The sequence below is a fragment of the Pavona decussata genome, unplaced genomic scaffold (assembly GCF_977016875.1).
Source record: "Pavona decussata unplaced genomic scaffold, jaPavDecu1.1 SCAFFOLD_6, whole genome shotgun sequence".
Taxonomy (NCBI): Eukaryota; Metazoa; Cnidaria; class Anthozoa; order Scleractinia; family Agariciidae; genus Pavona; species Pavona decussata.
Genome location: NW_028145430.1, coordinates 5444572 through 5459523, shown reverse-complemented (window position 1 = coordinate 5459523; position 14952 = coordinate 5444572). Strand labels below are relative to the sequence as shown.

The following is a 14952-nucleotide window of genomic DNA, read 5'->3' as shown; positions in this document are numbered from 1 at the left end:
TATCAGATCAGATACAGTTCCCACTGAGCCACTGGGATCTCATGGTGAGCAAGGCCATGTACAAGGTTTATATTACACTACTTGCCAATCTCTTGTGGACTATTGACAACTATTTGTCACTATTTGCTGACTATTTAAAACTACTGTTAAATTCTGAATGTAAACGTTGGTTTTATTGTCTTTCAAAGCAATTTTTCAGGGTGATCACTTTTTGGGGCTTTTTAGTTTAGGGAATTTTGTGTTTCAAAAGACAGCTTGGCCACTAAACTGACATGTTAAAACAGCAACAATCCATGGGCATCTCAGATTGGGGAGGCTTATATTCAGAATTTTACAGTATTCATCATTTATATTTGCTAGATTTTCTTTATATTTGGATTTTCCAGACACTTAGCTCATGATAAACTACTGAAATAACAAGTTTTAAACCAAGATAGAAGAGAGATTTAATGCATCAGTGAATTCCAACAGTGTCTATCTGCCCCCCCCCCCCCCCTCCCCGGCACAGTGGGGTATTTTTCAACATTGTCTGTCAGGCATTAGTCACCCTCAGGCATTTGACACTGTCACTGACATCACTGTCGCTTCATCTCAATGATAAGTTCATCAACAAGGACTAAATTCTTGATTAACTACATCTGAGGAGGACATAAGTCATAGCCACAATACTGAGAAATGGGACTTGTCTGAGATTTACTTTGGCTGGAGTAAAGGTTATCCCAGAAACAAAGAATTCAATTGCACCATGGGGCATTTGACCAGGTCATTTGTCCCTGGGGAGGGGAGGGGGGGATGGGTACTGTAAGAACTGAGTGATCCATTAAGATAGCAGGTACATAAACAGCAGCATTCTGCTATAAAGGAACTGTTCTTGGCCCCACCTTGTTCTCTCTGATGGTTAGCGACATTATTGGCTAGTCTACGTGTAACTATACCCAGCCCTAGCCTGAGTATCAGGCCTTCCTAAGGGGACGGGGGAAGGAGAGGGGGAGGGGGAGGGGAATGGGGAGAAGAGGAACGGAAGGCCTGACACAAAACCTTTCAAAAGTTTGTGTTCAACGTCCGAATTTTGGACGTTGGCGCTGATTGGACAAAACACAAGAGGTTACGTCACACCGCCCGAAACAAAAATTATCATGATAGACGAAACAATGCAACTGTCGCATGTTTTGTATTTTGATATCAAAGGTCATTTCTGGGTTACGAGTGCTGCGTTTATCGCCTGTTGAGCAACCGTCGTTCTTATACCCGTTGAGGCATTTTATTTGGGTTTGGTACGTTTGGCCTGTTTCAGTGTGTCCGGTGACAGTACAGCCTCTCTAGTTAGGATTTGAACTGTTTAATAATCTTTATCCGGCCGCCTATTTGTTTTCGTAGCTGAGATCTTGTGTTTCTTATCACGGCTATTTGTCTTTTGATTAGTTACGGCTGCGTTTTTGTCATCACTTCTTGCCATCCTGAACTGTGAGATTTGTATTTTCCTCCTGTAATGAAGCTGTATTTAGTCGCGAATTCTGTTCAGTGGTGCTCAACAGAAAATATTTTGTTTGGAGAGTCTTTTGCAACGGAGCTCTCTGTTTAACTTCAATTCATATCTCTCACAGCGGTCATCGCTGACATGACAGTTGCATGACCGGAAGTTATTTGGATTGGCTACTATTTACGGCGAAGCGTCATGCTCATCGAGGGGGCGGAATACTTGTGTCAATGCTTTTGTGTCAGGCTTTTCTTCCCTTTTCCCCTTCCTCTCTTCCCCCTCTCCCCCCCCCCCCCCCCCCCGTGAAAAGCCTGATACTCAGGCTAACCTAGCCCCTGAACTGAAGAGAAAGAACAACTTTGGTTCAATAAGATCACCACCACAGAAGACCACCCACTTCGAGAATTGTTGCCACCAAAACGGTCAAGAATACTAAGAAAAAGGGGGCACGAATTCCAACTCCCCCAGTTAAGAACTGAAAGATACAAAAACTTGTTTATAAACAGGTGTCTTAAAACTTGTGTAATCACATTGCATTATATTTAATTGTTCCCTGTTATATTTATATCTTGTAAAATTCAGATAATATATTATTGTAAAGACTCACATCTGCATCTGAGTCTGGTGTTTTGAATAAAGACAATAAAGACTTCAATCATTCATAAATGAATAACATTTCTGTCTGAATACAACAGTTCAAATCAATATAGATAGGCAAGATAAGCTACCATCAACTTTATGCAGTTCAGAATTTTCAAGTTCAATCTTTTCACCAGGAAGTTGTTTAAATGTATCATAACTACCGGGAATCTCAGTTGCTGACAGATGCAACAGTGCATCATTCACAAACACGCAATTCGCTGCTTTATCTTCAAGAACCATAAGCTTCTCATACTGGAACTTAGCATTTTTCTGTACCTCATTCCAAGCGGCTTCCGCGGAGTCACTTCCTCCAACTAGGATGGTGTCTGGAGCAGCCATGGTCATGATGCACTTGAGATGTAGTTGATCCTTAACTGTGATGCCTGTCACGGGATAATTTGGGAATGCTTTACTTACGGCGTCTAATCCTTGTTGGTTTGTCCTCTCAGAAAGTCCAACAAGGAATTCTTTACCGGTAAAAAGTACATCGCCACCATCTAAAGCCGCCGGCTCTTCCATTTCTAACACACTCAATCCCGCATCGACAAGTGCTTTTTTAATTCTGATGGACTCGCCGCGTCTGCTCGAATGACCTAGTCGGGTAACTAAGGCAACGCCATCACAAACTACGGCAGTATCTTCAACAAATACACAATCTGGGCAATCTTCGTCCGCGGGAAGTTCTATTATTTGTAATCCAAGATTTTTCAAAGCAGCCACGTACTTAGCATGTTGCCTCAGAGCATTTCTGAAGTCCACAGTTCCCAAGGATGCATTTCGTCTCTGTGCGGCGGCAGGAAGTGACGAAGGTATGCCCGAGACTATGGCCTTGGTATATTGGAATTTCATGGCGTCTCCACCATTCACTGATTCAATTTTCTCCTGTGGAAAGGGCAAAATCTTTCGGTTTAACTTGGGGTTTAGGCGCGCGAAGAACTATGGGAAGAAGACACGTAACCCCTCTCTACCGCACGCGAGGTGCTCATTGTCACCTTTTTATGAAATGAATCCATGCAGAGTGTGGGTTTAAATCAATCGTTATCTGTTTTTCGATTTCATTAAAAAAAAAGAAAAAAAAAAAAAAAATATCCGTTTCTGGATTCAAAAGTCCGGATTTGGATTTTGCCCAAAACAAACCCACTAATGCGCCGATCAACTCGAAACTTCAACATCCCCCCCCCCCCGGGCAAACCCCGGGCATTTGATTGGATCGTTCAAATTCCCGCCCCCTCGGGCCAAAATGGTGTTCAAATGCCCCACCTTATCGTCGGATTTGTCTGTCAAATGCCCCTCCTAAAGAACAATCGTTGTCGGCTCTTGTCATGACTGTCAAAAACTCTGACAACTTTAACATTGAAACTAATGATTGGAAATTGAATTTATCAAGTTAAAATGAGTTACCCGCTACGTAGACTGTTCGAGTGGCAGGGTATTCTGCAGTTTAAGCCAAAGGGGCGGTTTTTCATTCGACAATGTTTTTTTTTCTTTAACTGTTCACTGCTGTTAAGTGTTTTATGGCTATTCTAAAAACCTCTGCAGACACAAATGCGGGAGAAAGGCGCAGCTTGACTCATTGCATAAAAAACTACATCGTTTAAAGAACTAGAAATACATATTTTAAAATTAGTTAGCTGGCTACGTAGAATGTTGTTCGAGCGGCAGGATATTCAAAGCGGTTTTTATGATCATTTGACAGTGTTTATTTCTTTCACTATTCACTGCGGGACAAAGCCGCAGCTTGACTCATTATATAAAAAATCTACATCGTTTATATACAATCTATAAAATAATTAATATTTAAGCACTCTCACTTTTGAAGACCTTTTCTGTAAGCTTTTTTTGTAATGCTGTATCTCTTCCTTTAAAACTCTTCCATCTCGTCCAAACACGTGTTAATAGCTGTTAGCGACTTCGGCGCCCCCCCCAAAAAGGGATTTGAAACCTGACACTTCCGGTTCAATTTTCCCCACCCCACCTAGGCAAGGTCAAATTCCCCACCCCCGGGAAGGCCTTACCCGTCAAATTCCCCACTCCCGGGCACAGAAAATAGTCAAATGCCCGGGGTTTGCCCGGGGGGGGGGGGGGGGATGTTGAAGTTTCGATTTTGGCCAACAACATATGACTGTTACGCTTGACTGTTAAAACATCACATATGAAAAAATTAATTTATTTTTCACCAACATTAAAGCAAACAGAGCTGACATAACATACATTTTAATAGAACATAATGGCCAAAACCCTATTGGCCAACTCATTAATGAAAATAACTATGCATCAGTTTTTCAGATATTTACAATACTTTTACTTAAAAAATGCAATACAAATAGCTGGCGTCTCTTCCTTGAGTCGTTGTGTGGTGGTCTGTATTTTGAGGACAGAGAAGCAGTGTGGCAGAATTGAAAAGTCAAAGAAGACGTCTATATCAAAATCTGTTTAACCAGACCTACCAAGTAATCAAAAGCTGTAAACACGCTGTAAAATTTTGAAAACGTTTTCAAGAATTTTACCAGTGTTATCTAATGTGGCAAATGCACATCGCAAAATGTAAAATATCCACATTAAATATCAATGGTGAAATGTCAGACTGTTGAGGCTAAATTCTTAAAAACAAGTAAAATGTTTCTTGTGGCAGCCCTCAGAGTGTTATCATGAATCATAATCATCATCTTCATCATCTAATGAGTTGCTCATCATTCCTGGCATTTGGCTTAACATGGGAATATTCATCGACACTGATGACGGTGATTCAGACCTAAGAACAAAATACACAAAAAATACTATCAGTAAAGCTTAAACCCACAGCATGTAATTTCACTTTCCTGTCATATTACACAAGAGAGATACTGATGCTCAACTGATTTCTTCTGTATACAAGACTGAACCAAGTCAGATGAAGGATTGGTAGGTGTGAACAAAAGAAATTACTCAAGGGTCCAAATCTCCTTTGTGTGGGCTGCTTGTGTTTTCTGGAAAAGTAATAAGGTATTTCTTGTTTATTTAGTTTTTTGCTGAACAATGTTCATTATGCAACTTAGTTTCTTACATCCCAGCCAGTCCCTGTGCCAAAAAGGGCTTATTTGGAACAATTCTGATTTGAAAGTAAAAAGGTCACATACCCATCTCTTGCATAAAACCCCTCAAATGTAAGTAATAACATTGTAAAGTGAAAAAAATAGATATGTAATTTCAGTTTTCCAGTTGAAGCATTTTGTTCAATTTTCTGGAAACTGGAATAACATGAACCCACTCATGTGATAAGCGCATCAAATGCAGTGCAAAACGTACTGTTCAGGGTGATCTGTACTGGGCCTTGTTAGTGTTATTGATGGTATTGATGCTGGTAAAGATACACTACTGGAACAGTTTGCCATGGCATTTGTGGCACTGTTATGATTGCTTGTTCCTTCTGATGATGAGTCATCTTCCTGGTTGAAAAAAAATTAGTGAAAAAGAAATTATTTAATTTTAATGTATTACATATGGGGGTTAAGGTGGCCGATACGGTTTTTTAGTGTACAGGTGTTAGAAGACGTTATTTGGAAACTATGTATTTCTGGACGCTTAAAATTGGTATGGTGTAGGACTAACTAAGAAAGAATATATTTTTGTACGTCTCGTTGAGCTAAGTATGGTTTCCGTGGCAATGCAGCGAACTATTAAACGTCCTAAAATAGTAGGTTTCCTTTATTTTTAGAAAATGTACTCATTAGATTTTTTCCATTTTTTGTATCCAGAAAAACTCAAAAAACACTGACACAGTTGCAGTATTTTCATGTAATTTTAACAGAGAGATCTCCTGTTAATATAGATTTTGCATTTTAATGTTTTGTGAAGATGCCCTCTGTTAGATTTAGGTTTCTCTTTGTAGGCGAGTTACGCTTTTAGGGAACTATTTTCATACCAAATTTCACGAAATTCTAATGAGGGGTTCCTTAGAAAACAGTTCATTTCCACGAAAAAAACCAGTCGCAATTTTTTGGTCAAATGTGCATGCATGGCTATAATTGGGTCTCACGGCAAAGATGAAAAGCATGCAAAAGGTCTTGGTGAATGACTTTTTTTGCTCGGAAAGAAAAGAAAAAGAGTCCAGAAACTAGAAACTTAGTTATTTAGAATCAAAACTTAATTTTATTATCCATTTCATGTGAAATTGAGGGATCACTTTATCGACCACCGTATTTGTGTACCACAACCCTGGCGCGTGCTTAATAGCATCACTAACAGAACCTGTAAAGCGCGCGCAAACTGTGTTCGGCCACCTTAAAATCAGTGTGATAAAGATACAGAACAAAACCTGGCATCTACAAAATGATAAGAGATCACACAACAAATTGCATTGCAGAATTTCACATATCCAAAGATAACTATTTGGGCTCCAAAAATACACTGAGAAGCCAAAATGTTTGGAAAATACATAATGGCAGTTAAACACCAAATGCACTTTATTATTTCAAATCCCCCCCCCTCCCCCCCAAAAAAATAGATAAAAGAGAAAGAGCCACTTTAGTCAATTCCTACAATGAAACCAAAGTGAAATATCAAACAAGCAAGTTAGTTAGTGCAATAACAGACCTCAGATTCAAGTTCTTCATCAGATTCATCAGACACTGTGGCAGCCTGTGGTTTCCTTTTCTCTGGCTTCTTCTTGTCCTTGTTCTGAGTTGGAGGTTTCGGTGTTCTTTTTCTATGTATTGTAGAGAAATAATACCAGAAACAAAAATTGTAGGAAACATTATTTAATCTTGAAATTTTGCGCAGTGACCTATCTCGACGTTTTGCATGCATGCAACATTCAGTATGCCACTTCAAATAGAAACATTTGGGAGAAAGTTATCCAGCAGAAGTTTTTGTAGATGAAAAAATACTTTTTTTGACATACTGTAACACAAAATCTACTGGTTATAACATTTTTTCATATTACCAGAGGAGTTAAAGAATTTAGGGGGTTTACAAAAACAAAACAAAACAATAAAATGTCTAAAAACAGTAGATCACTGGCTTAGTTTTTCAAATAATTTGCAAAAAAGTGAAATTTAGAGGTCCTTTTTGTGGAGCTGGCCTGTTGCCATGGTAACTGCATTGACAACAGAACTAGTCTTAAAGTATTGCCAAATAAAAAAACTTCAAAGATGTTTAAAGTTTTCCTACATGATCAGATACAATTTTTTGTAACCTCTTGAACAATGAAAAACTCTAATGAGCCTCCTTCAGAACAAAATTCATCATCATATTAGCATCATATTATCCAATTTCTGGCAGTAGTTAGATCGGATCATAGGATAGCATTAATTTTACTCATTTATACTTAATCAAATTACAGGGTTTGTTCAGCATAGCAGGAGCTCTATCCTCTCTTTTCAGTTTTATGTCAGTAAACAGTCGTAATTGGCTCTCTGTAAACTGGAAGTGTATCAACATTATTTACTAACTGAGAAAATTTAGCCTGCCCATACAACCACCTCTCATCACTACCAGCTGCTATAGGGGTGTTCACAAGGAGACACCATCTGCAATTTATTCTTGAAAATTCCATACTGATGACGTAAAACTGTTCAGTAAGTGATTAATTTTATTTGTGTGTGAAAAAAACAGAAAACCAGACACATGATATATTCTAACTAAACATCTTGCTTGATCACCTTGCTTGGAAGAAATAACTATGGAATGACATTTAGTCAAGTGTATGTGATACATGTTGGTTGCTATTTACTTGTTTTCCTGGATGGTTTTGTTCACCAGGACCAGACAATGTACTGTTTCCCTGATGTTTCACAAACATTTTCATGTGCAACAGCTTCAACAATGGCTGTGTAATGTTCACTAGATTCAGTCACTTCCAAAGAACCATTTGAGTTTTGAAGGCAGAAAAGCAAACTGGATCTTGGTAGTATACTGCAAATCAATACTTACATTAAAATGTAAGGATCGATTTTGCAGTATACTACCAAGATCCATTTTGCTTTTCTGCCTTCAAAACTCAAATGGCCACTTTGTAAATGGCATGCGTCTTCTCCAAGGAATCTAAGAGTGCTTTCCATTTGCCAAAACCTTCCGGCCAGACTGGCCATTCTGTAAATCGAATGCATCATTTTGAAGGGATACAATACAATATTTATTTTGCCATATACAACAATTACATATGGAAAAAAAAAATGATGAAAATTGACAAAAGAAAATAAATGGCGAGAAAACCTGAAAGAAACCACGAGGCTTATAAAGTCAGGCTTCCTCACTTTTAAAAAATAGCTCTCTTATATTAGAATTACAATATGGACTTATGATAATTAACTTTGACCACGCACACGTACACACAAACATGCACACACATATTAAGTAAGTTAGTTAAGAAATACAGCCTTACAGAAGTTAATACCTAGAGAGAAGAAAATCTTTAAGCTTTCTTTTAAAAGAAGCGGAGGAGGGAGAACTAGTTATGTCAGAATTTAGCGAATTACAAAAGTTTGGACCTTGAAAGTAAATTGAAAACTTCCTGGTGTTCATTCTGCACAGTGGCAAGCGGAAGGACTGAGCATTCCTAGTATTATAATTATGGATTTTACTATTCAGTAAAAAAAAGTTATTGAATTTGGAAGGGAGCGTAGAGTTCTTGAATGAAAACATAAAAGTACCTAATTGAAACGAATGGATATCATGAAATTTTAAGAGTTTAAGTTCCTTAAAAATAGGGCCAGTATGGGCAATATATGTATAATTGCTTACTATTCTTAACGCACGTTTCTGTAAGGATAAAGAAATAGCATACACTATTTTGAAGAAATTTGAAGGACTATGATAAAAAACTTATCCTTCAAATTAGTCCATTCCATTATATTTTATAAACTGTCCAGTCTGGTGGGCCAGTTCTGACAAAGGGAAAGCTCCCTAAGTTTCCAGTTATTCATCAACAACAACAACAACAACTTTATTTAATATACTTAACACATCTTTTACAGGTATACACAGCCGGCATATACCGGTAGCAGAGCTAATTGAGATCACGAAAATAAATCATTCTTCCATTATGGAAATTGATGAAATACCAATTTTATTGATGCATCATGGGTGATTTCACAACTATATAATTACATCACATATTTATCAACTTGTGATTTACATCACTGATATAGAATTCTGAATTCTGCAGTGATATACATGTAGAATTCCGCATCTGCAAAATGCAGATGCTCTGTCCAAGCAAACACCCCTAGCAGCCAGGAGTGACGAGAGGTGGCTGTGTTAGCAGGCTACAAGAAATTGTATAAAGAAAATATGGGATAGGGGAAGGGGGGGGGGGGTGCAGCTCATCTAATAGAGGCCTACCTTTTAGGCTTGGGTTCTCCATCTCGTTCTTCTTCATTTGAAGGAAGGTCAGGAACATTTGCTACTAAGTCCTTGAGAAAGTCAAACTGGTTTTCGGATGTGATACACCTCTTTCTGTCAATTCAAACATCAAAACAATGATATAAAAATAATAATGCCTTCTAGACCGACGTACATGTATGTAAACCCTCAACATAAGTTAGTGGACAGCAGCTTTCTAGCTTGCCAGCTCACATAACTGAAACAGAGTTTTTGGTTTGCTTTGTAAAGTTAAGGTAAATAACCTTAGTGAATAGTGAAAACAAATCACAACAGATCCAAATCATTAAGGCTTTCTAGGTGGGTTGAAAAACCTTAAAATTAAAAACCTAGGATTGCCACAGAATAATCTTACTAGTAATTATTAGTCCAATGATGAAACTCCCAGCTTTTTTTTCAGGTAACCTTATTATTTATGCCTGCTGAACTATAGACCACAGTAATAACATCTGATTGGATACTGATATACACTTTGCAGTGCTATCATATTTTTAGAAGAGTTTCTATAAGCAAACATTGAGAAGGTTGAAAGGAGAACCAATATGGCCACCATATAAATTGGTAAAATATTTTTTGTTGCCCAGATTATGTTTGTCCTCCAAGAAAAATTTGTAATTATTATTTTTATTTTCAAGATCTGTTTATTCTTCAATTAGTAATATAACTGCTGCAAGTATGAAGATAAGAGCAAAGAAATTACATTTGCAATAATTGAGAATGTTTCCACCCAATATTCTTTATTGTAATTCAAGAAGACTAACAGTAACAGAAGAGGCTTTTTATTAAGTAATTTTTAATTTTTAAATCCTGGAAACTAAAACTTAAGGGTACATTGATTGATTTCTGCTCAGCATGATACATTAACTGAATTGATGTGCATTTTCTAACCAAAACTCTCACACTTCATGCTTTCTGAGTCTGAGGGTTACCCGGGGTAGTCAATCGATAAAAATTGATATCAGAAAATCAATCGATAAATCGATATCTATCGATAAATTAAACTTAAACGATATCGATTTTATCGGTCAATCGATAAAATTCGATACTCACATACTTATCGATTTTATCGTATTCATTGATCTTTATTGAATCGATAAAAATTATCCTGTTTCCGTTGAGGGAGCGTTTGATTGTGACTCTTTAACTATAGATTTCAAAAGCGGCAATGAAATGATTTGTTGTCAAGCACTGTACAAGAGACTAAAGAGACTGCATTATGATTTTCTTCCTGATTTTATTGTTCGATTTACCGGGTTCGATTAGAAACGTAAACTATTTACTCAAAAAATCACGAAAATCTGTCCCTTTAAAGACTGGGTGAAAGAGCAACGAGCGTGCGATTGTGTTACATTAGCAAATAAATAAAACAGTGGAATAATCAACCAGGGATCTATATCGGATTTCAAATACAATACACCCTGAGTAATACTAAACGTCTGTGAAAAGATGAAGCAATTTTTATCGTTTGACGATCAGGAAAGTTGTTATCAGTGTCTCTGCGAGTTCTTTAATATCTTTCGGTGTTTCCGTTTCGAAAATTGGAACGATAATTCAGTTTCGATAAATTCGATATTTATCGATAAAATCGATAGACCTGATTCAAAATCGATAATTATCGATTACTCACAACGAAATCTTTTATCAATTTTTATCGAATTTCGAAAAAATTAATCAATTTTTATCGATTGTTATCGAATGCTATCGATTATCGATATTATCGATTGACTACCCCGTGGGGTTAGTAAAGCTCTATCATCTGACTCTGTTGTAATATTTTAAGTATTAGTTATCTGACATCACACTTTGCTACATGTGGATAACTTAGTGCTTTATACAATCTTGCTGTGACATCAAATAAAGTGTTGCTGTTGTTGTGGCTTAGAAATGCATGCATTATTAAGAGGCCATAAAGGTTCTATATGAACTACAGGTTGATGTCTGGTTTTTATCAGAAAAGCAGTCAAACTCTGGGGAAAATGGCACTACAGGTAAGTCTTTCGGTGGTCATATGCCAAAGATGAGGGCAATCTGAAGAAAACAGAAAAAAATCTAAAATTTTCAGTTTTCCTCAAATTACCATCATTCTTGGCACATGGCTTATGACAGTTCATAATATTTCAAGAAACTTAGCCCCAATTTTCTCCAAAATTTGGTCATACTTTTGATAAAAACCCAAAATTCCAATTAGGCCCACAGCTTTGTGTAAGACTGAGCTGAAATCTTTTGAATCTCGCTTTGTTCTGGAAGTATGGGACCACCTGAACATATAGAGTTTAAGGGAACTATTAATCCACACTCTGTATTCTCAGCATCCAAATGTTTGTAAGATATTTTACATGAAGGATTGTTTTGTAGGAAAGGTGAGTACAGAAGTAAAAATATTAATTTCTCACAATCCTCCCAGTAGGCCACATTAGAGGGAGTGTCATTATCACATGGATTACATCTAGTGAACAACAGAAACACACAGCACAATAGAAATAAAATATTCATGATTTAACAAGATAAGGGTTAATAGAGCAACGTTTAAACCCTGTGTCCATTTAAGATTACACTGCTCTTTAATATAAATCGCTCGTAGAAAGATTTTCAACGCTATCAAACTCTTTCACTTTTAATACCTCTTAATACGGTCTTTCTTGGTTAAGATCTGATAAAGAATCTGAAATTTATGTAACCTAATTAAAACTGTCAGATTTATATTCAACCAAAACAACGGCATCTAAGGCAAGCCAAACAAGCCAAATTTCAACTACAAGTTTAAATTACTCTTGGTTAATACATGACAGATAAAACACGACTTACAGATGGGATGTGGTCATGGTTTTGGCATTTCTTGCTCTCGTGTATTCACTGGCTCTTTCTACCAGCGACTGTACAAACATCTCCAGTGCCTTAGCTAAGGAACAAAACCGTTAAGGAAAGAACAACAATTGCTTCGATTGGCCTTGTATATTTCCATGGGATGTTAAGTTAAAGATAATTTACATCAATTTACTTTCAGAACATTTGCGGTAAAGAACAAGCGAAATACTAAGCTAAGCTTACATGGCAACATAATTTCCCTAAATAAAAATGTAATTCAAGACACTGTATCTTTGCCACATCCATGGATCCTGGCCTTTGCCTCCTAATCATATGTGCAAGGATTTGCAAATATCACTTTGTGAAATCTGGAAAGTGGGAAACTAAGTTTAAGATTAATTGCACTTGGCTGCTAAAACGTTCGGGTAAAAGGATACAAATTATCACAGGTACCGCTGCTGCTACCTTGCCGACGTCCTCGTCTGTTTGCATAATTTTTTTGATCCGAGCCTTCAGGGACAAAAGTGGAAGATTACGATATGCAATTATTTAGGATAAAATTGCAAAAAAGACGATTTTACCGGAGGAAATCGGGCATTGAATTTCTTCTTTTTGCTCGGCATCTTGAATGCTACCTTTTCACCTTCTTACCTTTTTTTAACCCCCGCGGTACCAAACACCAATTGGTCAGAAGTTTCACACAAGAGCATGAGCAATACCTAAATTTGGTTCCCAGTCCCACTCACTCCCTCATCAAAGTACCGTGCAGCGACCCGTGCAGCACGAAAATTTTGCGGGAGTTTTTTATTTTTCGGATTGGTGACTTTTTGTGGTTTGTGGGAACAATTTTTTTGCGGTTCGAGATGACTGAAATTTCTACTGAGAACTAATTTTTGCGATGCTCTGTTCAAGCAGCAGAAAACTTTTAAAATATCTCACAGTTCACTCCACTTACTTATTAAGGACATATCACTGTAATACCTCACTGCGCAAAGGGACTGAACAACTGGCAAAAAAAAAAAGCAAAACAAAAGTCTACCCCAACCATGCACAACAAAACACTGTTTCGATAATATGGTTTGCCACGACCGGTATTACCGTACATTAAGAAAGCAGTATGAATGTTTGAATTACCGTAGCTGAAACCTTTGTAGGCATACAGAGGGGCATTCGAGTGAAAAATGTAGCTAGTATACAAGACTAACTGACAGCGGCCTGCTAAAATGCAAAACTTTGCCCTGCTGTAACGCAATGAGACAGATTCAGCCGACAAAAATAACACTCTTATTCAGTTGAACTTCTGCACTTTTGTGCAGGCCGCCGCAGAAGCGCCACTAGAACGTGGTTGGTCTGCTGCACGATTCGAGTCTGTGCGTTCCTTCAGATGACCCATTCGTGTCAATCTAATGTACTGAACTGCTTTACTCTTGACAGCTCTAGTTGCTTTTTCCAATGGAAAATCAGTTTAATGTTCTTGTTTAAGTCCAATGTATACCGCCCAGTGGCACAAGTCAATTAAAAGCGGAGTTTGAAATTTGACTGAAGGGAGTTAATTTTTGCGGCGTTTTATTTTGCGGGTGTTTTTTTCTGTGGGAACTAATTTTTGCGGATCGAAGTCAATCCACAAAATCTGCAAAAATTAGAACCCGCAAAATTTTCATGCTACACGGTAGTTGGCCTTCTCAGTCTTCTTCTTCTTCTTCGTTTTTTTTTTTTTTTTTTAAGATCAAATTGATAAATACAAATTTGTGACCGGCGAAGCCGCTAGGGAAATTGAGCTGTTGACCTAGAAGCGAGGTTTGAAGCTAGCAACTAGCAAAATTTTATGGAAAATCTTTTCGCCGAGCTGAATACGCCGAGCGGGCAAAAAAAGTAGTATCCGTTTTGACTGAAGAGAGGCCTGAGTGATTTCTCAATCTTCAATGCAGTTTCAGTTATCAAGGGTCAGTTGCACCCAAGAAAGCCAATAATTGGTCGAGCTCGTGAAAGTTTCGAGTTATCAAGGGTTCGATCGAGAAATCGGAGTAAAATTTGGAAGCGCTAGCTTCAAGCTGTTGAAACGAATAGGCGCGCTGGCCTGGAACATTTTGAAAAACGAAGAAAACATCGAGCGCGAGCCCAGAAAGTCTGGACATCACCGTTAACATTTGTGAGCACTGTTCAGTGAACTGTGCATCACAGCTGGCTAGGTTTTAAAGTGAAAGACAGACAGTTTTTTTTGAGGCAACTGAGTAACTTCAGGGGTAACCAGTTACAGTAAGGCCGGAGTCCACCATCTACATTTGTTTGTCTAATTTTTTCAATTTGTTTAATTTTGAGGGTTATCATTATCAGTTTCCACATTTTCTATAGTGCAGACTGACTATACAACAAACTGGTTCGGGGTGTGTAACTTGACTGAGTGCATGCTTTATCTGACTCCGGCTGCGGTATAGCCGGATAACTACGAAAGAAAAGAAGATTCGCTTGTGCTTAATATATCTTTTTAAAACAATTTTGTATTAAGAAAAGCAGAAATAAGAATAAATATGGAACTCAGTAGGCTATACAGCCTCGTGGGACCAGCACATCCAGGTACCTATACAAGCTGCACCACTTGAAAGACTGATTGATAAACATTAATCCACTTGCGGGGCTTTTCGGCCGGGGCGCACGTCATAAATCAAATC

General features: G+C 37.7%; 2 protein-coding genes across 2 annotated transcripts; both read right to left on the bottom strand.

Annotated features, from left to right (window-relative positions):
* Positions 1 to 1986: 1986 nt before the first annotated feature.
* LOC146489363 (N(G),N(G)-dimethylarginine dimethylaminohydrolase 1-like) lies at positions 1987 to 3058 on the bottom strand. The gene has a single exon (XM_085108416.1). It carries the CDS (start codon positions 2966 to 2968, stop codon positions 2174 to 2176), a length of 795 nt encoding a protein of 264 aa, XP_084964542.1. The 5' UTR covers positions 2969 to 3058; the 3' UTR covers positions 1987 to 2173.
* A 1212-nt stretch (positions 3059 to 4270) lies between these two features.
* LOC146489362 (uncharacterized) lies at positions 4271 to 12951 on the bottom strand. The gene is made up of 7 exons (XM_085108426.1): positions 12865 to 12951; positions 12721 to 12793; positions 12284 to 12377; positions 9440 to 9553; positions 6692 to 6803; positions 5405 to 5544; positions 4271 to 4871 (listed from the first exon to the last, which is right to left on the bottom strand). Exons 1-7 carry the CDS (start codon positions 12904 to 12906, stop codon positions 4766 to 4768), a joined length of 681 nt encoding a protein of 226 aa, XP_084964552.1. The 5' UTR covers positions 12907 to 12951; the 3' UTR covers positions 4271 to 4765.
* Between the last annotated feature and the right edge of the window lie 2001 nt (positions 12952 to 14952).

Coding starts and splice junctions, on each gene's coding strand:
- LOC146489363 (XM_085108416.1), bottom strand. CDS start 2,968: ATGAAATTCCAATATACCAAGGCCATAGTCTCGGGCATACCTTCGTCA.
- LOC146489362 (XM_085108426.1), bottom strand. CDS start 12,906: ATGCCGAGCAAAAAGAAGAAATTCAATGCCCGATTTCCTCCG. Junction 5,545..6,691: donor ATGAAGAACTTGAATCTGAG/GTCTGTTATTGC, acceptor TTTTTCAACCAG/GAAGATGACTCATCATCAGA. Junction 4,872..5,404: donor AGTACAGATCACCCTGAACA/GTACGTTTTGCA, acceptor TTTTGTTCTTAG/GTCTGAATCACCGTCATCAG.